This window comes from Etheostoma cragini, chromosome 6, assembly GCF_013103735.1.
Source record: "Etheostoma cragini isolate CJK2018 chromosome 6, CSU_Ecrag_1.0, whole genome shotgun sequence".
Taxonomy (NCBI): domain Eukaryota; kingdom Metazoa; phylum Chordata; class Actinopteri; order Perciformes; family Percidae; genus Etheostoma; species Etheostoma cragini.
This window is the reverse complement of record NC_048412.1, coordinates 15,612,773-15,638,778: the sequence shown is the minus strand read 5'-3', so window position 1 is coordinate 15,638,778 and position 26,006 is coordinate 15,612,773. Positions and strand designations below refer to the sequence as shown.

The 26,006-nt window shown below is 39.6% G+C and overlaps 3 protein-coding genes across 7 annotated transcripts; 2 read left to right on the top strand and 1 right to left on the bottom strand.

Moving 5' to 3' along the window:
• The first annotated feature begins 46 nt into the window (after positions 1 to 46).
• Positions 47 to 6,088, top strand: cep72 (centrosomal protein 72). Of its 3 annotated transcripts, none has more exons than XM_034874814.1 (14): positions 47 to 585; positions 837 to 964; positions 1,165 to 1,357; positions 1,440 to 1,548; positions 1,941 to 2,092; positions 2,184 to 2,242; positions 2,339 to 2,381; positions 2,719 to 2,919; positions 3,023 to 3,204; positions 3,293 to 3,386; positions 3,472 to 3,650; positions 3,748 to 3,874; positions 3,967 to 4,078; positions 4,700 to 6,088. In XM_034874814.1, the coding sequence occupies exons 1-14, from the start codon at positions 504 to 506 to the stop codon at positions 4,740 to 4,742; spliced, it is 1,704 nt and encodes a 567-aa protein (XP_034730705.1). In that variant the 5' UTR covers positions 47 to 503; the 3' UTR covers positions 4,743 to 6,088. The 3 variants fall into 3 exon arrangements, with proteins under 3 accessions (XP_034730705.1, XP_034730703.1, XP_034730704.1); XM_034874812.1 differs by having other exon boundaries at positions 49 to 585; positions 4,213 to 6,088; XM_034874813.1 differs by having other exon boundaries at positions 51 to 579; positions 4,213 to 6,088.
• LOC117946571 (tubulin polymerization-promoting protein) lies at positions 5,570 to 19,634 on the bottom strand. Of its 3 annotated transcripts, none has more exons than XM_034874817.1 (5): positions 19,360 to 19,634; positions 12,326 to 12,406; positions 11,496 to 11,831; positions 7,113 to 7,266; positions 5,570 to 7,020 (listed from the first exon to the last, which is right to left on the bottom strand). In XM_034874817.1, the coding sequence occupies exons 2-5, from the start codon at positions 12,337 to 12,339 to the stop codon at positions 6,832 to 6,834; spliced, it is 693 nt and encodes a 230-aa protein (XP_034730708.1). In that variant the 5' UTR covers positions 12,340 to 12,406; positions 19,360 to 19,634; the 3' UTR covers positions 5,570 to 6,831. The 3 variants fall into 3 exon arrangements, with proteins under 3 accessions (XP_034730708.1, XP_034730707.1, XP_034730709.1); XM_034874816.1 differs by lacking the exon at positions 19,360 to 19,634 and adding an exon at positions 13,017 to 13,488; XM_034874818.1 differs by lacking the exon at positions 19,360 to 19,634 and adding an exon at positions 13,231 to 13,488.
• Positions 19,635 to 23,407: 3,773 nt separating this feature from the next.
• LOC117945882 (tubulin beta-1 chain-like) lies at positions 23,408 to 25,798 on the top strand. The gene is made up of 4 exons (XM_034873612.1): positions 23,408 to 23,674; positions 24,245 to 24,353; positions 24,440 to 24,550; positions 24,643 to 25,798. Exons 1-4 carry the CDS (start codon positions 23,618 to 23,620, stop codon positions 25,701 to 25,703), a joined length of 1,338 nt encoding a protein of 445 aa, XP_034729503.1. The 5' UTR covers positions 23,408 to 23,617; the 3' UTR covers positions 25,704 to 25,798.
• The last annotated feature ends 208 nt before the right edge of the window (positions 25,799 to 26,006 follow it).

The window sequence follows — 26,006 nt, the reverse complement described above, 5'->3', positions numbered from 1 at the left end:
TCCGGATATGGACAGTGCGCAGACTCTAAAAGATACCTTCATGTAGCTCATAAACTGTCTGCCACTGTCCCAGTTAAAGGCGCAAAATGTAGCCTTCTACTTACAGCGCTGTGTCCATAGGTTTAGAAATGCGAGACTACCTTCCATTGGACCATGATAGACTGCCTGTATGCACTGGACAAAGCGGATTAACTGGATTCTGAGTTTAATTTATGTTCTGTAAATCACAGTATTGTTTCAGTCTGTTTTATAAATCTCTAAAGCGGTTTTACTTGCTTTGAATGAGGCGGTGCTCTACAGATACTTTGTACTTGAAACACATTTAGCCTGTGTAACGTTACGTTACTAATAAAAAACATAAAGCTTGTATTATATAGCACGCAAACCGCGTTCAGGTTATGTGTATTAAGTGCAATGTTAAATATTAGGAGTAGTCAATGAAAAGACATTGGCGTTTTTGATTTCTTCCGACAGTACCCGAAGGCAGCAAAAGTTCAAAAAGTATGGCGGCGGAGTGTATGACAACCATAACAGAGCAATGGATACGGGAGAGATTAAAATTAAAACATCCCTGTCTGGGTAATAGTATGCCATGTTAATACTAACGTTGTATAGGAGTAAATACCAGCATTGTTTAGCGTTTGTTATGTAAAACAATTGTAGCTAGTTACTTTTACCAAGCCTTAGCATCGGGGGCCATGCTACCAGCTAGCATAGCTACCAGCTAGCATAGCTACCAACAATAACTGTCACCTGCTGCTAAACAAAGCACTAGAAGTGAATAATGCAGTGCACTCTTCATGTATACATATTTACATTTTATACGTTTTAAACAGGTGATGTCCGCTCACTGAGCCTCCCGGGGACATATGAAGAGAAGATCAGACACCTGGGAAACGCACTGAATAACTTTGTCCGTTTAAAGTCTTTGGACCTTTCCTGCAATGCGCTCGTCCTTGTTGAGGTAAGTTTGAATTCTGCATCATGTTTTGAAGTTGTAAACGTGTTTGTAGGTGTTAAATACCATTCTAAAATTGTGGAACTATTTAACGTCCAGATTTTTTGTATTTACCTTTTTTGCTTCCTTTTTGTTATACTGTTCGTTATTATGAACTAATAGTATCTGTTGCTATGGCCCATTTAAAACAATTGTTTTCTCCCTAGGGGGTTCAACATTTGAAAGTGCTGGAAAGGCTCATCCTGTACTATAACTGCATACCTTCCCTTGAAGAGGTGAAAGTGTTGTACGAGCTGCCAGTTTTGAGAGAGCTGGACCTAAGGCTCAACCCTCTGACCAAAAGTTACCCACAATACCGCCCTTGCCTGGTGCATGCCATGCCCAACCTACGCAAACTAGGTAAGATATAGCCTTGCCCCCCAGTTTGAGCTAATCGCAGATTAGTTTTCAGCATAATTGAGTGTCCTACCTTGCTTTCTAGATGGCTGTTCAGTCAGAGACACCGAGCGCAAAGCTGCCATAATGCAGTTCTCCTCTGACAGCCTACCTCAGCAGAAGAGCTCATCTCTCAATCTAATTGCTGACCAAAGGTACAGTGAAAGCCATGGATTGTCAGATACTTCAGTTTAGGTGTTTCAGCTCAACTTTGACTTGATAGAATGTCTACCAATGATCTTGAGTACATGGAAAACGCACCAAACTGAGTTTTATGTTTGTTTGGTCTTGAATAGTATGAAGAAGGACAAAAAAACATTGGATGAAGTCTTCCCAATAAAGGGATTGACTCAGGTGTATAGAAAGCAGCCAAATATGGATAAGTGTAGATTTTCAGTGTTGATTTTTAAAGGACTAAAGTGTTTAATAAAAAATAAAAAAAAACCTGGGTTACAGATACACCCACTAAAAGTTACCATTATCAAAATACGTTCCTTTTTGCTATTTGCTTGATTTGTATCTTTACTGTCTTTCTTGTGCTTCTCAGAAACAGTGATCAGAGACTGGCTTTAGTTGACAACTTTACCAAGAGTCTCTCTCTCCTGACTGACACTGAGGATATTGTGTTGAATTTTGTTGTGACGAATCATGGAGGCCAAGGTGAAACTCAGTCCCACTCAGTTCACAAGGAGGCAGAAGGTAAGATGTCCCAAAGCTAATTATCTTAACAAAACCAAACCATGTTTTAGTTTTTCAACTTCTGTCAATTTCGAACTGTCTTCTCTCTCAGAACCTAAAGAGGACGAGTCAAAAGATTTTACACAACAGAGAAGTTCTACTCCGAAACAGGTGATTTTTATTTTGTTGTAGGCCAAACTAAATTATCAGTAGTGCATTTACAATAGCATATATATTTTCCATGTGCTCTTGATTTATTTATTTTAGGAAACGGCTAAATCCATCCTGAGGTACCGCCCTACCAAATATGGTAAGCTTTTGCATCTCTCTTACAGAGAGTCTAGTGGAGATGTAGTGTTAGTCAAGTGCATGTTAGTGGTGTATGCATTTTTTTGTATGTAATTGTAATCAAAATCTGAAAGTTTGATCTGGTGAATTGAAAAGGTAATCAAAGCTGGGTGAACACAGGATACAATACGTTTTTGGGAAATAGTAAAAGAAGGGAACAACATCCCAGTTGCACCTTGACCATTGTCCTGCCGTTTCCACCAGGTGGAGACATAATCCAATTCTTATTTATTTTGAATCACGAACATGGAAGGTAAATAAATATTGGTGTTTTATCATGTCATTTGTTATTTTGCCAGATAACACAGTGTCCAAAGTGCCACACATGAAAGAACAATCTCATAAAAGAAGCTCTACCTCATTAAAAGTGACTGAAAGACCAAAGGTGTCCTTTGGCCCCTATGTAGAGAAATGCACATCCGTGCCTGGAAAACAAAAGCAAAAGGACTTCCCCAAACAAATCAGACATGCAGCCAAGGGACATTATACCCCTAATCCTGGTAAGAACAATGTCTGTACTTGATGAAGTCCTAAGTTAGATGTTAATATGCACATACACTTTCTGGGCATGTTGTTGAAGGTGTGTTTTCAACATTTTTCCAGATCAAAGTCTTCGACATAGTTCCTCATTAGTTAATATCCGGCCTCCCAGTCCGCGTCGTCCTGGTTTGAATTTGTCGGACCCTTCCAACCCCCTCTTACATCCTCCGAGACTAACCTACTCTAGCTTCAACAAGACAGAAGGGGGATCCAGCCTGCTGCAGCAGGGGGAAAAGCAAAAAAGGGTGACAAATGAAATTCCTATTTCCCATACTGAAGCATTTCATATTTGAGGTTGTTTATTTTCTCATATCAACTTATCTTACCTCCCAGGGTAGTTATAGGAAACCGCTGGAGCTGCTCCTCAACCTAGTGGACAAACACTGGATGGGAGAGAGATCGCTGCATCATAACAACAACTTCCTGTGTAAGTTTGGTTTGGAATGTGGGATCTGATAACAGGAGCCCGAAGATAATGAATATCTTCTCATCATTTCTATTTTTGGTTGTAGCTCAGGCAGTCCAGATCCTTTCTATGATGGAAAACGATATTTCCAGTAGGGAGGCAGAGCTCAGGACCTTAAGACGGGAAGCTGATGCAGTGAGCTTTCAAGCAGCTGCACAGGAGGAAGAGCACAAAACTGAAGTCCGTAACCTCTCCGCTCAGCTGGAGGAAGCTTGCAGTGCAGTTGTGAGTGGATTCAGCACTATAAAACCATGTTGGGCTTTAGGAGCCCTTAATGGTTTTGATGCGCACACTGTACTTATTGTCTTTACTCTTAACACAGGCCAAACTGAATGAGCAGCTGAGGATTGTCTTGGAGGAAAATGTTGCTCTACAAAAACAGCTTATCAAGTTAGAACGACAGTATCTCAAGACTATGTTGAAAAGTTCACCTATTACTCAGATTAAAGGTGGGTGTGTGCATGACAGTGGGAGACACATACAAGACCATTTGGCCGTTCTTTCTTAACACCTTTCACCATCTATGCCTACACTTCTTTAGAGGCTCAGACAGAAGTGGAAGAGCTGAGGAAAGAGATTGAGGGGTTGAGGGAGAAAGTGCTGGAGGCTGAGAAAGTCAAGGATTTGTCAAATATGCTGCAAGAAAGCCACAGGTAAGAAGATACTGCCATCTTATTGTTGACGCTCAGTTTGGCTGTACCCACCCACCCACAACAATGATGTTCTCACACCTTAAACCAGCCCTACTATGTTAGTGCTTTCTGATTTGTGTCTGTCTGTACTGCAGGTCCCTGGTGGCTACCAACGAGTGTTTGTTAGCTGAGCTGAAAGGAAGTGGGGAACTTTAAAAAGTAATTTAAATGATGTACACATGGGATAAAAATATCAAAGCAAGACTATGCGGAGCGTGCTATTGGCGTTGCATTTGCTGCAAGAGGCCCAGCAGCTACAGACTGTTTTTAAATCATTTTTACTTTGTCACTGCAGTGTACATTTATTTTCTGTATGTTTTATGTTCCTAGCCCTTTTGGAAAAAAAACGTTTTTTTTTGTTTTTTTAAACATTCTATATAGGCTCCATTTGCTTGATGTAAACAATAATGGAGAAAAGCAATTCATTCAAGGACGGTTGTGTATAACCGTGTGACAAGGCTGTTATGTTAAAGGATATTAAGGGAGGGGGCGGGGGGATGTTAGTGAGAAGGTCATAATGTATTTCCTGGATCAGTGGCAAGATTGTGTCTCTCTTAGCTGCTTTCCCTCATTTTTTTTTAGGTCACTTATGTCTCCATCTGCTTTGTACGCTGCAGTGGAATGAATGCATCTAGATTCCAGCTGCACTGTGACTTTATTTATACCTCTGCCTTTGGGCTGGAGAGCTACACAAACACGCACATGCACTTTCCTCTCACAAACACTAATGCAAGACCTGGCAAAGATGTAGATGATACTGCATAAACTGACTGTAGCTTTTGTTTTATGTGAATGTTAGAGGGCTGTGGTGGGGAATTTCATAATAACTTAAAACCTTATATTTTGACTGACACCCTATACTCACAAGAGGTTCTGGGGTGGGTTTTTATTTTTCAGTAATGCACTACAAATCATGAACACACATTAAGAGTTCTAAAGAACTAAAACACACTGCATGCACCAGGGCACAATCGTACATTAAAAGTTATTTGAAAAAAACAAAACGACAAATAAGACAATATGTTCCTCCACATTAAAGGTGCACAGTATTTGGCATGAAGCACAGAGAACAGATCAAGCTACCGCAGCAAACAAAAACGAACACACCGATAGCTGCGAGTTATTCACTTGATGCATGATCCTTCATCAGCTGAGGCTACAGGTAGTGTGTGACACTGTCACTATGTTGGAAAAATATTCTACAAAAGTATATTACTTGTTTGCAATTGTCCCTTTTATCTAATTTGTAAGGATAGAACCGTAAAACCCTGCTACTGTTTTCAGTTGAATTTGTGCCTTTGATGACTGTAGCACACATAAAAGATACTCTAAATATTTACCAACACAACTATATTAATAGCATTGAAGCATAGCGGACTTTGTATGTACAGGTTGATACATATTGATTTCAAGCAAAACAAGATTTTTCATCATGATCCCGCAATTCCATCATTTACTTTTTTTTTTTTTTTTAACAAGAAAATATTTAAGTCTGTCCAGTAGTCTGTCCTCACAGCAGCTCAGGTAAGATATGACAAACTCCTACTGTCATCTATATGCTTCTGAATCAAATGCAATATACATAAACATGCACAAAGTACAGCAATACATAAAAACAACATATGAAGCCAGTGTCATAAATTAAGCCATGGGGCTATAACGTTTTAGAATATACACAATCTTACCACAAATATATTAGAACTACTGTATGGAAATAGTAAACGTTAAAAATACAATCTTGTACAACTGAGTTCATCTTCTGTGGTGAGAGCTTCCTTCAGCTGAATTTCAACAACTTAAAATTCAAAATGCATGTTAGCAAAATTGTTTGTGGTCTGAATGACAACTGTATGAGAAATAGATTTTACTGTTGTAGTTTTGTATTTGTATGTTACAAGCAGGCATATTTAAAAGTTCTGCGTGGTAGGAATTTATGTTTTACATATTCACAAAAGTAAGAAGATATCACAGTTAACAAAAAATGTTAACTACACTGTATTTTGCCACAAAAACATTAATACAAGTTGACGAAACCCTTACTTTAGTTTCTTGGTTTGAGCTGAAGGCAAATTTTTAAAATGACAGTGTGAGCTTACAAAAAAATGAACAGCAGATTTTTTAAGACTTAATAACAGTTGACAAGTGGGGATGGCAGACAGACAACACCGAAGCAGGGAACAATTTAAGATTTCAAAAGAAGAACGTGTCAAAAATGTGCTAATTCTCATTGAAACTGCAAATCAGATATATATATATATATATAGGATTCAAAATGTTTCCATTAAAAAGTGCAATGTTGTTAATTCATCAAACTGTTGTCCCACGTTTGTTTTTCTTGGCATGTTGTTCATTGTGCTCAATAATTATAAGGCTCTATCATTACAACAAAGCTTCAGTATTCATAGCAAAGCAGTTTTCTCTCGCTTGTTCTCTTCAGTGTTTGGCAGTAACTTGCTATCAGACAGGAATGTACCAGCTGGTGATGACTTTGTAAAAATAGATGTAAACAGTTTTCCAGTTCTCACACTTCTAAAAGAGAGGAACTCAAAAACCTCTCTCTCACACACACACACACACACAATTGATGGGTGGGAAAATATATGGAATCCAATTCTTTTGTGCTTTCTTTGAGTACTCTTTTAATAGAAAAGTATCACAGATCAAATGTCTATTTTCTTATCCTCGCCCTCACGTGAGTTTGCCCACGGTAAGGTTTATTTATTCACTTTCTTTTCATACGTCCCTCGATGTTTGTACCCCGAGACGTATCCAGAAGTGTCAACCATATCCACTCGCCCTGCCTTACCCTTCCCGCGACCAGTGTCATCAAAACGCTCCTTGTGTGACCCTGTAAACTTGGTGGGGTCCGTAAGACGGCTCACTGTTGGGGAAGCCACGGCTCTCTGCCAGAAAGTTTAGAAACATTTTGAGTACATTCTGGAAATGCTGGTATGAAAAGTCTGTAATTTTTACGCTTTCTTATTCTAATTCTTACCGTGACTCCTGCGATGACAGGTGTCTTCCCCTCAATCAGCTTGAAGACCTCGGCCTCAGCCTCCTCTCCAGTCCTTTCTTTATATTTCTTCCTGGCCAGCTCTCCAAGTGCAACCTTGAACTCGTCATATGTGATGGTGCGACAGGATTTCTTCCTAAAATGTAGGACAAAAAGAAGCTTATGTCACAGTATAGCATATAAATCCACTGCAAAAATGTATCTGCTCAACTCTCTCGAGGGACAGAAACGCTGTATTTAGGCTTGCTTTATCAGTTTTTCTACAGCCTCTCATTAAAGTTTGAAAGTTAAAATGAGAGCAGAGAGTAGTGTACACAGAACCATGTGTGATCACTTCAACATGGCAGATGTTAGACACATCAGAGAGATGGTATATTGCTGAGGTAAACTATGAGAAAAATGTTCCCTGTTAGGATCTTGTCTCCCAGTTGTCTGAGCAACCACACACACAGACAGACACACCTGTAAGCTGTATATGTGACTGTCTCTTCATATCATGTATCATATTGTGTGCAGCTGTATAGTGTGGCTCCAGTAGTCAGAAGGCCTGATTCATTGCAGCTAGGGACATTTAGATATGTTGAATCCCTGTAGATTATTTTTAAGATAACCATACCACAGGTCATCATCATCAGTCATTCTCCTTCCAAGAGTACTCCAGTTGTTTAACTGGTCATCTGTGTGTCCATGTAAAAAATACTTAGTAACACAAACACAAACAGCTATTGCCATGGTGACAAATCACCTAAACAACAGCCTATAAAGCCCACAGTCTTCCTGGCCAACCCGCTGTCATAGCAACAAGCTAAAGTAAACAGGGATGTTAGGGTTTATTTATTTGACTCATCCAGTGAGTGGTTTTGTTTGGGCAATCCATGTGTTGAACATCCATTCCTCAGCGCCTGTTCCATGCTGTCTATTGTCAAAAGGGAAACTGGACTTCCAGCAAATCTCCCCACACTGAGCTATTCAATTCCCCAATGTATATAAATGGTTAAGTTGTGTAAATAAACAGCAAACCACAATCTGAGAAGACTGCGATAAGGTTAAGAAGGACAAAGGTTAGAGGGCGGGTGGAGCTTTATTTTATTTTGGGATGCTGCGGTACATGACCTGCTGTTTATTTTCATAGTTTAACCATCTGCAGTACGTGATCCATATGGATCTGACAACAGTAGTTGGCTAAAAATGTTTCAGGCTAAAATGCTCCTGCACCCGCTACGATCCTATTCAGCGATGAGGAAGTATCACCAAAAGGCTAGAAAACGAAGCCATTGTTAGACCATGCTCGTAATTAATTAGTCCACACCAGATGTCTGCCTCATCCATCGTTTATGCTGTGGTGTTTTGGCTCTAAGCAGGCAGACAGCACAGCAAACCTCCATACTTACAATAATTATGGATTCATTCAGCCATACGATGATTAGCCAGTGCTCATTAAGATGTTTAATTTTTGTTTACAAGCAAAGAACTTTTACATTGATTAAAGGGAAAGTAGAGATCTGCATCTCTGGCATGGCAGCCCTGCCCAGATCAGTCACGCCTGGAGTCAGACACCACATGAAAATGAGCCCTTCCCCCAGTCTGTACCGCTTTTTATCCTGTGGCTGGCTCTGAAGGGTTCACACACCACATGCTTTGTTGGGATTTTACTGTCCTATCCTGTTAATTTTGAACACAGCTGGATGTGGGACCCTGATTAGTATCTGTGAGGCTCAGACGTGTTAGGGCCCCCTCCTTTTAGGTCAGTTTAGGCTTCTAGCCAAAGCATGTGCAAAATGTTTGTGTATGAAAATGTAGCTGTGTGGTTGCCCGGAGAGGACTGGCACATATAATGGCTCCGCCCACTTCCCTTTTCCAGTCCATTGCTGTTGATTGGTGCGGTTGGTGTGGATCCTTCCAACCAACTTCCTGCAATCAGCCCAGCTAGCGAGTTTAAAAAGCTTTTGGATTCATCAGTCCAGGGCTGAAAGTAGAGATGAGTCCACCATGCTGTCTGTCTAATAACACTTTGTTAGAGTTGTAGTGGAAGAGATGTTGTTGGTAAAAGTTGTTTGTACAAATTGTTAGGAGTTAATAGTTGTTAGAGCCTGTTGTGCTACAAGGCAGTCTTTATGTTTCCATTCTTTACAAATTGTTATTTGGTAAGCTAATGGGTGCTGTGCTCTCTTAGTTGAGGTTAGAAATCACTTTGTTTATATATGCAGCACCCATTCAGCTCTTTTTGTGTTTTTGTAATTTGACATTCCTTTGCATGTCAATTCAAATCCTTTTTTATTTATTTTTACCGTGACCTCTTCTACCTTTTTTCCTTGGTTCCTCCAAATTCATCCGTTTTATGTTTCGCCCAACCTTACAACGGGCCTGGTCGTAACAGACGATAGAGCCTGCAAACTCACATTCAAGGACCTAATGTATACAACAGTGCACAGATTCACTACAAAAAGCTTGTATGACATGTAAATCTTTGAAGTGGTTGCGCCATATTGTTTGCACATTTCTAAATATTTCTCACCAATGAAGCAGGATGTACACAACTTTAAATCCCACAGGCCGCTTTAAAAAGTGGCTATGACCTTGCCAAGAAAATGTTCAGGGCAGTAAACATGACCACCCATTGCCTTGCCAACTGTGAAGGTGTTGATGTAAGTGACTCACGGTCCTGAAAAACAGATACTTCTTTTGCTTTACAAATGTAAAAACATTTGTCAAGATTATTGTAAGAAGTGAGAATGTACATTAAGTGCAAAAATAATTCCAAGCTTGAATACGTGAAATCTACAAGTACTAATTTTTATGATTTAGTCTGCATATTGTTTTCTGCTTTGTTATAAGCTGTGGTCGAATGGGTAATGACTGTGGGGGTTGTTAGAAGATGTTGAAACAAGAAATGCTATGGACTATCTGATGATCTATGATAAAAACTTGAAATATGTCAAATATATACAATACTTTATTTCAAATACCTTCAAATATCTTTCTACATGATATGCAAAAAATAGAAATTAAAAGATATAGCCATTTTAGTTTCCACTGTACTGTATGTCTGCAATACTCTCTAAGTTTTTAGGACTTTTTTAACACTATTTTGTCATAAAGAAATGAATAAACAGTTTCAAACTGAAAAATCACACTAAAACCATTTTGGAGTCTCCTATATATAAGTGTGTGCACAAAGTGACTGAATTAAACTGAGATGGTTAGACACCAGCAGAAGATGGAACATACACTACATCAGTGTGAGATTCTCACTCCTGAAGCAAGACTTCATTATGAGAGGCTGCAAACCATACTTTTCTATTCTAGTGCTGTCAGAACAGGCAGCATAATCTTCATTCATAACATTCAACCAGTTAAAAAAATATTCAAAGCTGCTTTGTGTATGAATGAAATAATCATGTGCAACAAACATACAACCCCACGTAGTAAAAGCCCTGTCCTTTTCTACACCAGTTTTCTTTTGTGTTACTATGTGGCTCAAACTATAAAAATACCAACACTAAATGTGGTGCAGAAAATATTTGCACTTATCTGTCAATGTGTTCTCAGCCCGAATACACTCTAAACCACCTAAGCATAGCTATACGGATAACATGCTTTTATTCTTTGGCTAAATAATATTCAGGTCATAGCTTATTACTAGATTCTACTTCACTTAAATCAGGCAGTTAAGGATGATTCAATCTGACCCAGGGAGATACAGGATGAGCCATCCTGGCCTCTTGCTCCGCCTGCTGCTTCTGATGGATAGCTTCAGCAGAGCCAATTTAATTTAAGAAAGAAAGGCATCTTATAAAATACTGCCTGAAAACACAGATTTGAATAACTACAAAAAGATTTACCATAGAGTTGTCTCATTAATGCTTATGCTAATTTTAGTTTGACAAACATTGTTTGCTTATTGTTTTGTCAGTGCAGACACTAATGAAAACTTAATTAGGGGTTATAAATAAGGTTTGTTCTTGTTTTACTCGTGCTAAAGACCATGCCAGTGATTTAATTCTGAGCATGGTATGCATGTATTCATGTATGCATGCATACATGTATGTATGTACTGTATGTATGTATGTATGTATGAAATAGAATAAACATGTTCCTACAGTAAAGTCTAGAGACAGTTTTCCTCTCTACTTCTGTGTTTTTAACGACCACAATGCTACCATATTCAAACCACTTTAGTGGCCGTTTGGGCATGCTGATCTGGGTGACTAAGCCTGTAGTCATCTCTGCAGCTGCAACAGCTACACTATGTTGTAAAGTAATCCTGTAATGGCATGCCTGTTACAAGACTCTGGCTCAGATTCTGGAAGATTACCAGGCCTTTAGACAATGAAAGGCAGCTAAAATAGGCTTACATTAACTTACTTGACTTTGCTGAAGACGATGTCCACATCAGTAAGAGTGATGTTCTTGCCGTCAATCACGCCACAGTCCTTACAGAGCTTGGACCAGTTCTTTCCGTGCATGTCCTTGCCGGTGGCGCGAGTGTCACCGTGGATGGCGAAGCGGCGAAAAGACTCCTCCAAAGCAGTCACCTCCACTGGGGTAGACGACCCCACCCCTCCTTCACTGGTCCCATTAGACTCAGTTGAAAGCCTTTTGGACAACCGGTCTTTAGATTGTTCACTGTGCGGCCGTAAAGGGACCGAGCCCATGTTAGGATGCTTGGCTGTCTGGACTTTAAAGTCGTCTAGGTTGTCTCTGAAGGGGAAAAATACAACATCATCTGATCGTCCATGTAAGAGATGTACATCAGAGAATGTAGTCCATGCACTGAAGCCACTCTTTTGAACCAAACAACTGAATATTAAAGAGGTCCTATTGGCTGTATTTCGAGTAACAACATTAAATTATTCCTATCAACATTTATAGGTTTAGAAACCTGTTCTGCAAGACTTCCCAATGGACAAACTCTTTTTCAGAAAGTAAACAGTGCAGGTCAAGACACAGCTTGCTAATTTGTCTTTGGCTGTCCCTTTTTTGTGAGGTGCTTCTGTGTTACAGGCACGATTAGACTCTCCAGAGGTGTGTTTCTGTGCTCACACTAAATTTGAATGGGCAGATGTCTTGCGTGTTCTGGCGCAGAGAGAAAGAATATAAATAGATCTCTGTGGAATTCCAAAGGAGCACAAGTCAAGAACCAAGAGACACAAAATGTGAGGTGAAGGCTCATTACATGACTTCTAAAAACTTACTTCTGGTTTGCCATGCTTGTGCGGGAATTTGGTTCCTTCTGTGCAGTGCTTGGATTAGCTGACTTTTGTTTTCTCTTTGTGCTGTGGAACAGATGAGAATGGAGGTGAATACTGTGAAAGGACGTGTTTGTACACATGTGAGTGCCAGAAAGTGGAAGGGATAATAAATAAAGAATAAAAATGAAAACAATTAACACAGCTCAATAAAAAGTACAAAGTTCCACTCTTTAATCATGCTCCAATAATAACACAATGATTTATGACATAATGTTAAATCCATTCTGACACACACACACACAAAGCCACATTCAAAGTAAACCTTCAGAGTGAAGGGAATAATAACTTAAGCCTAAAATGGAACAAGAACAAAATCCGCTTCATCATTAAAACCAAATGACTTCCAGATAACATATGTGTGTTAGTTATTGGATTTGCATGCTGAGCAAAGATTTCCCCTCTCTTGCTTCAGATGATTTCATTCAGTCTGACATCATCCTGGCCTGCAACTCTATGTACAAGCAGAATCATTGAACCTTCTTAACACAGCCTCACACTTGAACCACATCTGAAATGCTTCTATTTGTCATTATTAGTTAAGGTCACATTACTGGCATATAAAAAAAGCCTATTCTTATATTTAGAAAATGTAACCCTGATCTATATTTGTAGAAAGTGATGGGGGTCTGCTCACCTTTCAGCTGTTCCCATACTCAGCTCAGCATCCTTAAAGGAAGTATGTTGCCATGGCAAAGTACACCCCAACAACGTCTCTTAAACCAGTAATTACACTTTACACAAGACGCAAACCAGCGAGAGATGCTGTGTCCCGTGGACCAAACTGTCTGCTCTAGCTAGCAACGTTACATCCAAGTCCACCAAGTCACCAATAAAGTGCTTTCACTCACCCCCAGTGGCACCATGTAAAGCGGAGGGTTTTGTTTCCACGACCCTGTGACCAACAATTACAAATGTGACCTCGCTAAGTACAGTCGACCCTTAAATGTGTACAAGAGTTCCAAGATTGAAACTGCATGAAGCCATTATAATTAGAATGTCCATTCTTAGGGGGAAAAGAAGAGATTATTAATGTCTATGAATAATGGCATTCAGAGCAACAGACACTGGGAACCCATTGTCCAATTTGGCTTCTCTGTCTGACCCAGGCCCATTTCTTCACACATACACGCATGGTGACATCGCAGAGTACCACTATTGATGGCATGGGGTTTTGTAGTCCTATGTCATCGAAGGCGTGAGGCCAAGACAATCCAGATAGAGTTATTGACGCTGTTGAAGCCTATATGTTTTATTTCTCAAGTATAAGCATACATACCACCAAGTAGTATAAATGTAAAACGTATTTACATGTCACCACAAAGGAGTTTTAGAAAATCTAAATCTATTTGCTGCACATATCCATAGTATCATTCTTTAAACTATACTTATAGAAATATAGAAAAAACATGTTAAGCCCAGCTCAAAAGTTATTTAAAATGTATTTAATGCAGCCCTTATAACCATCACATACTTGGGAGAACGACACAGGAGATTGATGCCGTTATTTAGCCCTACTTCAAAAATGACTTCTTTTTTTGTGGAAGTGATTCAATGATATCAAGGGCTGGTAAAGTAACACTTACTTTAAATAGTAATTAATCAGTGGGGTTCTTCGTCTATAAAATGTTGACCAACAGTCAAATACTCAAACAATATTCATATGTAGATAATATATAACAGGGAAGCTGCAAATCATGACATTTGAATGGCTAGAACTTAAGAAAATGTGGTATGTTTGCCTGAAAATAGACACATAATTAATTGATTATTCAAATTCTTGGCTTTTTACATTTTCAGTCCATGGACTAATCAATCTATCAAGTGTTTAAAGGTCCCATGACATGGTGCTCTTTGGATGCTTTTATAGAGGCCTTAGTGATTCCCTAATACCATATCTGAAGTCTCTTTCCCAAAATTCAGCCTTGGTGCAGAATTACAGCCACTAGAGCCAGTCCCACAATGAGCTTTCCTTAGAATGTGCCATTTCTGAGTCTGTAGCTTTTGAGGAGTAGAAAGCCATGAGGTCTCTCTCTCATTGGTGGGCCAAATTATCTGGGTGGGCAAAGCAGAGAAAGGGGAGATAACCTTGATTGGCCTATCTGAGCTTTCATTTTCTCAAACGCAGAGCAGGATACCCAGGGCTCGTATACACCTATTGCCATTTCTAGCCCCTGGGGAACCATAAGCAGGTTGGGGGAACTCATATTAATGTTAAAAAATCTCATAAAGTGAAATTTTCATGCCATGGGACCTTTAAGCTATAATTACATCAACCTCTATTAGATCACACATTTTTGAATCAAGTAGTGCAAGAACAGTTATGTTTATGTGGAGGAGTTTACAAATTTATAATCAAAAGAAGTATACTGTAATGCAAAAAGAAAGAAAACAATTTATTACAATTACCTACATACATAATAACCTACATCACATGAAAACTCAAAGCAGAGCCATGTCTGCTTCGTGTGTTCCTGTAATGCCCACACTGAGGTTCCATCGTTATTAACTTTACTTTCAGTGGGGATCCACATCCTAAGTAGAGTTAGAGCTACTTGCAGTGGGTTTTCCTTAGTGCTTTGATGACAGCAGCTAAATCAATGTGAAACAAAGGAATCTTTTTACTCTCCTCCTCCAATTTATAGTCAGTGGTTTCAAGTGTCCAAGTCCTCAGTACAACAGGCCTCCTCAAACCAAATCATGTTTAAATACATGAGAGAGAGGTCATTAACACAGTTCAGTGGCCTAAATATAGTTATCTGACAGAGTTTTTAAATTGTATCATTAAAAACTGTATAGACAATGTATAGAGACCATTTGGTGCTGTGAAGCTGTACTTTACCAATTGGTGTTTTTTGCCAAATTCCTACATCTTCGTAGAACAGTTTTTTTCCTGTGCCTTTTTTACTGCCCCACTTTGCCACAACGAGATGCCGTTTGGTTAAGGGAAGATCTCCAGAGACAAATCTGTGACTGGATGACAGCATGCTTACATACACTCGCCTTCTGGCAAAACATTGCACAGATGAGTGCTTTAACCATAAATTGACCCATTTTTTAACTGCGTCTATTCATAGCAACAATACGCAGCCATGGCTGGAACATTCTATTTATTCTCAAGGGAGGAAATCAGCCAGTAGACAACATGCAGGCTGAAATACCCCAAAAATGGAGTTTTAAATGTTGGTTTGGCAGATGGTGTTTAACTCACAAAATGATGACACTGTTGTCAGAGTGATGCGTGTATGTGTGTGTGTGAGAGAAAGAGAGGAGTGTTTAACAGAGGCCTACTCCTCCATCGTGGTCAGTGGGCATACAGAGATCCCATCTGCTTTCTATCAGTGTCCTTTCTAGGCAGCTGCTCAGTAATGTGATGGTGTCAGTCAATCAAAAGGTACAACAGAAACCAGTGACGCCCCACAGTGTGCTCAAGACTTATCTCCATATAGTACACAATGTCTGCCAACTTTCTGCTATGTATATAGTAGTGACTATACCCTGTGCCATACCCCACTATTGGCCTAAAACTATTAAACACATTAGTGAGCCATCGAGCTGCAATGATTAGTCAGTTAATAGAATATTTGACTGACATAAAAATAATTGCCAACTGTTGTCTCATCTTCCCTCATCTTTCAAACAAAATTGGCAAGCATTTGATGTTTCAAGCGCTTCAAATTCGATGAATGAATGATGTTTTGGGGTTTTGGTGGCCAAACAATACATTTGATGACCTCACATTAGTCTTGAGGAAACAGGGAAAGACATGTTAAACGGTTTTCCAGATGTTTTATAGACCAAATTATTGATTGATTGATTAAAAATCCCAAGATAAAAAAACTTAATTGTTAGTTAGCCATAATGAGCAACACTGTTGCACTGGGTTACATGTCCCTTCATTACAATGAACATTGGCATTGTAGTTCATTTTGACATAAAATCCCACATACACCATTCTGGTGAAGTTCATTGTGGTTTAAGATGTGTACCATGTCATCCTCCTCTCTGCATGTCCACTGTAAACTAATAAAAAATTAACAAATTTAAAATTATTAACTTACAAATTATACTGTATATAACTAATAATCTAACTAGTCACTAGTGAACCTAGAGATTAGTGCATTTGTGTATTACTCCGCGGCTGAAAATAGTCCCCGACAAATGCCCTATTTACTCATGTTTGAGTAACGTTTATTAAAAACTACAGTGCCTGGCCGTTTTAGGAAATTATTTAGCACCTTATTTTAAACAAAGAAATGTCGTTTATGGCTGAGGGCCACAGACAGCGTGCAATAAGGGAAGTTGACAAACTGTGAGAAATGGACAAACTTACTGGTTTTGGTCTTTTCAGGGAATCTGATGAGATTAACAAATAACATGGAAGCCCAAACATTGTATCAAGACTCCACCATCTTTTACCACTAAATACAATTTCTTGACCATTTCCTAATTTGGCCACTTTCCCCCTTCCTCACTCTCCCCCAGAGATACAGAGAGAGTATGACATCACCATGCTGCATCCCGGGTCTGAGGTCACAACCAGGCTGTCTCTGTCAGTCCTCGCCTCCCTAAACCTTTTAACTGCTCTGTGAGTCAAAGATCTTGGCAAGCATTGTGTGGTTGAAAAACAACATGTTTGAAACAAGCTATAGTAGTTGTTGTTGGCAGCAGTAGCCAGCCAAATAGAGTTATAAAGCAGTGTAAGACAGCATGGGGGTCCTTATGCAACTGCATGCAACCCCACATTTGTGAGCATATAGTAAGCGTCCCTGACCTGGCACAGATGGAGAAAGGCCCGTTGAGCCAACAGCAAAATAGCTCTGAGTCCGTGTTAAATTTCTAGAAGCTAGATGTGTTGTATGATGTCTCAATTAATTATTTAAGATAACTCATTGTAAAGTATTTGTAATTTTATGGAAATTCCATCTAGTGTCTCTGTTACAAATATTTCTTCTGCCAGCAGCCACACACACAAAAGATGAACCGCATAATGACAATTCCCCATATTGTTAAGGTCAATGTGGAAGAAAAAATGTGTCCTTTGGTTTTGTGTACTGTTGTAAAGAAAATGCTGTCGGACTACAACTCTTCAGTTTGCCCAAAAGCAATCCCTTTATTTTGTAAAGCTGACCTGAATTTGAGTCATCACAAACAAAATAGGGTAATATACATCCTGAGGTCAATTGTTCGTGACAGAACCCAGAGGCTCTTGGACCAGTGGACAGTGAAATCTGGGGCAAATTCAGTGACTGTGTCTTCTTCTCATGTATACCTAATTCAACCTATCGCCAGAACGAAGCTACAAAACCAATTCATTTAGAAGCAGTGGCGTCGCTAGGCCTCCGGTCCGAGGCTACAGCCCCAAATGTTTTATGAATTGTCCCAGACCTTTAAAATATATATATATATATATATATATATATATATATATATATATATATATATATATATATATATATATATATATATATATATATATATATATACACACATATGTAAGCTGTATGTGTGCAATTGAGTGAGCGCACAAAAGAGAGAGCGCACCTGTGAAGCTCGACATACAGAACGTAATGTGTGTGAATGTGCAATAGCCATAGTAACATAGTAACATTCATAATAATATGAAGTGAGTTTCTCTTAATCATAATTGTAAGTGGCGTAGATATTTTATTTCACAAACCTCACATGTCATAAGAAAATGGTGTGGCTCCAATGATAACTGATGGATTTATGTTAATCACTTTAACGTTGCAGCTGGTAAAGGGGGAACTCATTTTAACTACCTGTTATAGGGCTGAGTAGTTTAACCCACAATACAGTAGTTGATTTATATGTTGTATAAATAACATGATCTGCAAAGTAACTAAAGCCGTCAAATAAATGTAGTGGAATAACAAATACAATATTTTCCTCTTTGATGTAGTGGAGTAGAAGTATAAAGTAACATAACATGGAAATATTTTTATTTACATTTTATAAGTAATGTAGTTACTGCATTCCACCACTGTTAGCATAGGCATTTATAGTACATTGAACTGTTTCCAGCTCTACTCAATACATGTTTTAAGTTTACTAAACATGTTAATACCTCAATTTTTTTATGGTTATTTTATGGTTATTTTTTATGGCATGTACTTCGAATGTAAATAAGGTGCCATAGTGCATTCAAAAGCAACAAAAGAGAGCTTGTTTATGAAGAAAAAAATACCTTCCAGGGGACGGTCCCCCTACAGAGGTCTGGGCTAAACCCCCAAATCTTCCACAGAAAAGCCCCTGCTGAGAAGGAATAAACATACTAGGCTACCTTCTGAATGGTCTTCTACTCCATTTATTACCCTTAAGAAAGTTCCACTCACCGAGAATCAGGAAGCTTATGAAAGAGGGCATACATCTTCTTGCGTGCATACTTATGTAACTATATTCAACCCTGCAGCTTGGTAGGAAGGCTGCAGCCACAGGCCAAATTCTTTATGACCAATAACGGTGCTTATTGAGGACTCCTTTCTCTGGCCCTCATTGTCCGCGTTTTAAAGATTTGGAGAAAGCTTGAGTTTATGGTTTATGTCACTGGGAATGGCTGCAGCTGCTGCTGAAACCAGTGTGTAAGCAAAACATCTTACATAAACTTGCAAATGCCGGATTCACATAGAGTCCACGTGATCCGTTTGTTATTGTCAGCCCTTAGTGCATTTCGGCACAACATGGCATTTAACCTATGTAAATATGCAAACCCTTTGAAATGTAAGTGTGGAGCATGCTAAAGCATCAAAGGCATTATTTGTTGCAAATTCAGTGTAGGCTGCAGGAAGCATGCAGAGACATAACAAAACAAAACATAAAAGCACCTTTGTGAAGCACCTGAATTGGTGTGGGCTGACATACAGTCATCGAATTCTTAATTTTTCATATTGTGAAATCATGCAGGACTACTGTAAGCCAAAAACAGGCGACAAAATAATGCTAAATTCAGTTTTAATCACCTGGTGTTGCAATCCTCCACCTCCTCCTTGTCAAGTTCACAAAGCCATAATTGCGCGTCGCGGAGTCTTGATATGCCTTTCCTGCCTGCTGCCTGAGCTGAGTTAGACCGAGTGTCCAGTCCTTGCGAGATGCTGAAGAGAAACCAGCGCGCTGATTGGCTGCTGCCGTGTGCCACGAGCTGTTTGCTTCTTGCCTCAGTCGATGATGGTGCCACAGTGCTTAGTGGAGCGCTGATAAACTAGCGTTTGGAGCACGGTGCATCTTGTTGGTGCTTTGAGAGGCGAGGTTGAAGATGTAAACAAAGGGTGGCTTCATAAGAAGGGTCATTACAGCTTCGTAAATAAACTGTTAGTATGAAGTCCCTGTGTGGGATCATGAGCCATGTAGGGAGGAAGTGAGGGGCCAATGGCCACACACGGTAGCAAAAAAAATACAATAATAATAATACTTTTAAACTGCGTGCACCCTGACCCTGGCCGTTGTGCACCTGATGTCTTAATGTCCTGTTTGGACCTCTGGTTGGAAGAGGGAGTTGTCTTTATATCACGATGAGAGGAAAAAAGGATGCACGTCTTTCCAATACTGCCCTCTGAGCCTCCCTCCTCTGAAGTCTACTATGGACTAATTTGTTACATAACCAGTTGTAGCCTAATGGCTGGACATAGATGGCCATTATGTAACCTCTAGCCTTACCGCTGGCTCAAATGATAGGCTATAAAACAAAGCTCTAGGAGAATTAGCCTACTCATTAATATCCGTTTATCATTTAATGTCAGGCTTATACATTCACTCTAAGAGTGCATAAAGAGCATGCTGACAAAAACATGCATGCCGATGAGCGAAGGAAAGGGTTCAGATCATGATGAAAACAACCTGGCGAGTGAAATCACTTGATGACATAATAGTGTTTCTCACGCTGCATCAATGTCGCCACTCTGTGGTTAATAGCAGCCCTTACACCATTTGGAGTTTCTTGGTAAATTCGCCTTTCACAGAAAATCATAAATTGAAGGCCCAAAGCATTATTATTTAGTCTACAAACAATTTGTTTGCATTATAGATTGATGGTCTTATTTTCTTAACTCATTGACTTCAATGTTTGAGACTTTATGCTTTTGGTGTTGATTGCAAGTACAATAAAAAAGGATTATGACATTATTATGACAATGAATAGAAAAAAATGCTTCGGACTCTTAGCTCAATGCTGAAAAAAACACACTCTACAACACAGTACACACCCATGCATGTGGCCAATGTCACACTATTATTATGTGTGATCTGATAATTGAAAATAGTCTATAGCTCACAATGTGTAGAACAGTGTGTAAATCAATCATAAAGTTATGATTCCAACTGTGGACAAGCGAGACCACCTCTTCGTCCATTTCCATCTCTACATCAGAGGGGGGACTGAGAGAAACGTGGATGAATGCTGGGCATTCTGCTGGACAGAGTGCAGGCGTTGGACGGTGAGCTGGATGGCCCCTGTTCATGCGTTGGTTTGCGGATCTCTTCTAAATTCACCAGAAGTTAGCATTACATAATGCTTTATTTGCATAGGCCTATTTAAAGCTGTGGTAGGTCATGTGTTGAACAACATTCTTGGACAATATCATTCAGCATAATGTAGGCTGTAAATAATTGGTTTGAGAAAGACTTCTGGATTTCCTGGCTTTTGTGGTCAGGCTTAAGAAAATCCAACCTGTGACAGGGGACTTTGGCCAATCACACAATATTTTGTGATTTATGGAGTGATACAAAAGAGATATCCAAAATTCCCTCTGTAAACAACATTTGACTCTAATGTGTCAACAGCAGGAAATGAGAATTTTGAACCTTGAAGAAGCTTGATGCTGCACATAGAACACGATAATCCATCATTTGCACATGTATATTAAACATAACATTTTAGAAAACGTGTAACACAAAATATTGTCTTACATACTCTAGAGTCTAGACTGTATATCATAATAAATAATTTTATTTAGCCTACTGTCTATGGTTTCATAAGGCTGTTTAGGGGTTTCCAGTGGGCTAAGGTAGGCCAGGTCCCATCCTGTGAAAACCATTGGTGACTGTGGAAAAAGAAAATTGTGGACTGCGAGTCGCAGTTAACTGTGATGACTGTATTTTAGCCCATCTGATCAAATTTAAATAATTTCCTTTGATTGACAAAATTAAATGTCGCACTGTCTTTTATAGACACCAATGTGGAGCTGTGAAACATTTCTTTTCTACTAACATGATGAGCTACTTCCTTGCATCATGAGTAAAGTAGACGAATGTCTGTTTGGTTTAGATTAGTATAGATTTACAAGACACACGTTTGAGATGCATGTGATTGCAGGCAGATTAAACCCATAGGCCTATATATCTGGGGTTTAGACCAATGTCTTGTAAGCATTTCTTCTCTGGTGGTGTTTTACATCAGCTGACATCTGCATGTTGCACAGCGGACACGCATTTGAACATTTGATTAGTTTAAATTAGTGTCTGTATGATGCTTTCACTAATCAGCCAATAGGCCTACACATTCAAGTTGAGCGAGGTGTAAAGGGTGAGTCCTGTAAGTAAGCAAGTAACGTTGTTACCGGTAAAAGGAAATAAAATACATGCAGCAACACCAAGCTTGAAGCATCAAACACTGAAGTTTATCGGTAGGCTACATGTTAAGAAAATAGGACCATTAATGGATCCTTGTTGTAGCCCATAGACTAAGATATAACTAAACAAAGTGCTTGTAATATTAGGGCTTTGCCCTTCATTTTAGGTTATTATTTTCCATTAATGGGAAATTACAAAGAAACTCCAAATGGTGTTCAGGCTGCTATAAACCACATAGTAGTGCAAATGATGCAGCTTGAGATACACTATTATGTCATCAAGTAATTTCATTCTGTCCAGGCTGTTTTCATTATGATCTGAGCCCCTTTTTATGCTCATAGGATGCATGTTCTGCCATTAAGGCCTACTGTCTTTGAAATATTTATACGAGAGCTTGCCATTACTACCATTTAAACCACCAAGGCTTATGGTAATGTAATAATGTAGCCTAATGAAGACTTAAAGTGCACGGGACATCAGATGAGGTTCAGAGGGCAGTCTTGCCAAGATAAGCATCTTTTTTGCGGTATTGTAGCCTACATTCCCTCTGGCCACCAACAGTCCAACAAAGACATTAATTAGGCCTAGGCCAATCTTATTGTGCTACTTACTAGAATTGCCCAACATTAAACCCTTAAGATTAATCTCATTTGCTAGGCCTATAGATATTTTAATCTTAAAAATTCATTGGAAATAACATTGCTGGGTTTCATTTAGCCACATAGCTGTTACTATTATGCTATAGGCCTACACCCATTGTACCCATGTATCATAATAAGGTCACATCACAGGCAGCCCACTCTGAAACTGTGGAAGAAAGAAAACTGGGCTGTACTAGTATTCAGCAAGGAATTTACAATTGGTTTATTTACATTTGCATTTACATACAGTATAGCATGCATTTTAACATTTTAGCATATTATTTGAGCAGTTGCACATTTTTTGTTTCCCCATCCTGTACATATTAAAATATTTGTTCCTTTACTTTGTTCATATTATTATTTCATGTATATTGTATGTTTGTATATTTTTCCAAGTATTTCATTTATATTTATATTCTGTGCTTTGTGACTGATTTTGCTGCTGTAACACCGGAATATCCCATTTTTCTTGGGATCAATAAACATCTATCTATCTATCTATCTATCTATCTATCTATCTATCTATCTATCTATTGCTGTCTTATAACTGATAAAATCAAAATGTTCTTGTGATCTAAGAAATGAAATGTGTCACTGTCTTTTTGCAGTATACAATCTTTTGTTACCGTCGCAGCGCTTTTCCACCATCATGACAAGTCGATTCTTTCCTCTTTAGGGATGAAGAAGGCATAGCGGTGGCCAACGCCTATAGATCACACTTTTGAGATGAATGTGATTGGCAGGTAGATTAGACCAATGACGGATACAAAAGTCTTCTTTGGTGGTGTTTTGCATCCGCAATGTTGCACTGCGGATAAGCATTTGAACGTTTGATTGGTTTAAAATTGTGTCTGTGGATGATGCTTTAGCAAGTCATCCAATACACATTCGAGCTGAGGTTTAGGGGGCGTATCTAGTTGTTCTATAAAAACAGGTTTCAGCCGCTGTGTCGCACATTAACAAAGAGAAAGTAATTCATAGATATATATATATCCTACCTCCAGCAAGAAAAATGAGGGAAATTGTGCATCTTCAAGCTGGCCAGTGTGGAAACCAGATCGGTGCTAAGGTTAGTAACCGGTATTTGGATTTCGAGTTGTGAATTGATTAAGTTTTATTTAAAAAACGCCGTGTTATCTGTGTGGCTTTCTGGGTGGAGCCGGGGCTTTGTGCCCGTTGCGTTAACGTTAGCTACCCTTGCTAGAAACCACAAGCTAACTTCCTTGTGAAAGTTACCGTTTATCTTTTAATTTGAACTGATTCCTTTTTTCTTTATGGCCTTAATGTGTCGGAGTATAAACGTATGAAAAAAATTTAAACAAATTTGGGCAAGTTGTAAAATGTGAATTCAACGTCAGGCCGTCTATTGTAGCAACACTCAAAACCGTTAGTTAACGGTAGCAATTCAAACCGTAACTTACTAACGGCAGTTACGTTGATGAACTCGCGTAACGTTATTATTTCGCTATAACACCATTGTTCGGTCAGCAAACGGCGGGAAATGTTAACGTCCATATTTTTACATAAAAACTGACTGTCATATATACCAATGAACGTAAATAAAACCTACTGTCATAATTAATTGAAAAATTTGCTTAGCCTTATCGTGGAGCTAAAACCAGTTGTATTTGTTTTACAGTTTTGGGAGGTGATCAGTGATGAGCACGGTATTGACCCAACTGGTACATACCATGGTGACAGTGACCTGCAGCTGGACAGGATCAATGTCTACTACAATGAAGCGTCAGGTAATAACTAACTAATCCCTGATTTGTTATTGCATGAACTACAGATTTTTTGCTACTTCCCCTTACCTTTTGACCTGCTTTTGTAGGTGGTAAATATGTACCCCGTGCTGTGCTGGTTGATCTGGAGCCAGGCACCATGGACTCTGTAAGGTCTGGACCTTTCGGTCAGATCTTCAGACCAGACAACTTCGTGTTTGGTAAGTAATTCATTTTTTTTTCCTGTGCACTTGTCAGCTATTCATTATGCACCCTTAATGCATGACACAGAATCTTGATTCTTGTCTTACAGGCCAGAGTGGTGCTGGCAACAACTGGGCCAAGGGTCACTACACAGAGGGTGCCGAGCTTGTAGACTCTGTTCTGGATGTGGTGAGGAAGGAGGCCGAAAGCTGTGACTGCCTTCAAGGCTTCCAGCTCACACACTCTCTGGGAGGTGGTACAGGCTCTGGTATGGGCACCCTGCTCATCAGCAAGATCCGTGAAGAGTACCCTGACCGCATCATGAACACCTTCAGCGTGGTGCCTTCCCCAAAAGTATCTGACACAGTTGTTGAGCCCTACAACGCCACGCTGTCAGTCCACCAGCTTGTAGAAAACACAGATGAGACCTTCTGTATCGACAATGAGGCCCTGTATGACATCTGTTTCCGCACGCTCAAACTCACAACCCCCTCATACGGTGACCTCAACCACTTGGTCTCTGCCACCATGAGCGGTGTCACCACCTGCCTGAGGTTCCCTGGACAGCTCAACGCTGACCTGCGTAAGCTTGCTGTAAACATGGTGCCATTCCCACGTCTGCACTTCTTCATGCCAGGCTTTGCTCCCCTCACAAGCAGAGGCAGTCAACAGTACAGATCACTATCTGTGCCAGAGCTCACCCAGCAGATGTTTGATGCCAAGAACATGATGGCTGCCTGCGACCCACGTCACGGGCGTTACCTGACAGTGGCTGCCATCTTCCGTGGCCGCATGTCCATGAAGGAGGTGGATGAGCAGATGCTGAACGTGCAGAACAAGAACAGCAGTTACTTTGTTGAATGGATCCCCAACAACGTCAAGACTGCTGTCTGCGACATTCCTCCCCGGGGCCTCAAAATGGCTGCCACTTTCATCGGCAACAGCACGGCCATCCAGGAGCTGTTCAAGCGCATCTCTGAGCAATTCACAGCTATGTTCAGGCGCAAAGCTTTCCTCCACTGGTACACCGGTGAGGGTATGGATGAGATGGAGTTCACAGAGGCAGAGAGCAACATGAACGACCTGGTGTCTGAGTACCAGCAGTACCAGGATGCCACTGCTGAAGAAGAGGGAGAGTTTGAGGAAGAGGGTGAGGAGGAGCTGGCCTAAATATATCGCTTCTAGAAAGCTCTGCTGTTAAATTGTTGTAATGTCCTTTTTAGTGTTCTGTCTGCTTAATAAATTCTGCATTTTAGTCTGCCTTCCTAGTTCAAGACTTTTTTGTGTGCAGGTGCTCTACATTGTACATAAACTGTAGCTGCATAACTGGTAATTTGCCAGAAATGAGATTTGAGTACTACAAATGTAGGTTGGTAAATACTACTGCAATGCATCTCAAATACGTTTTGAATTAACATAAATCTAGAAGTTCTTGTACTAATGGTCTAAACAGAACTGGTTAAATGAAATACA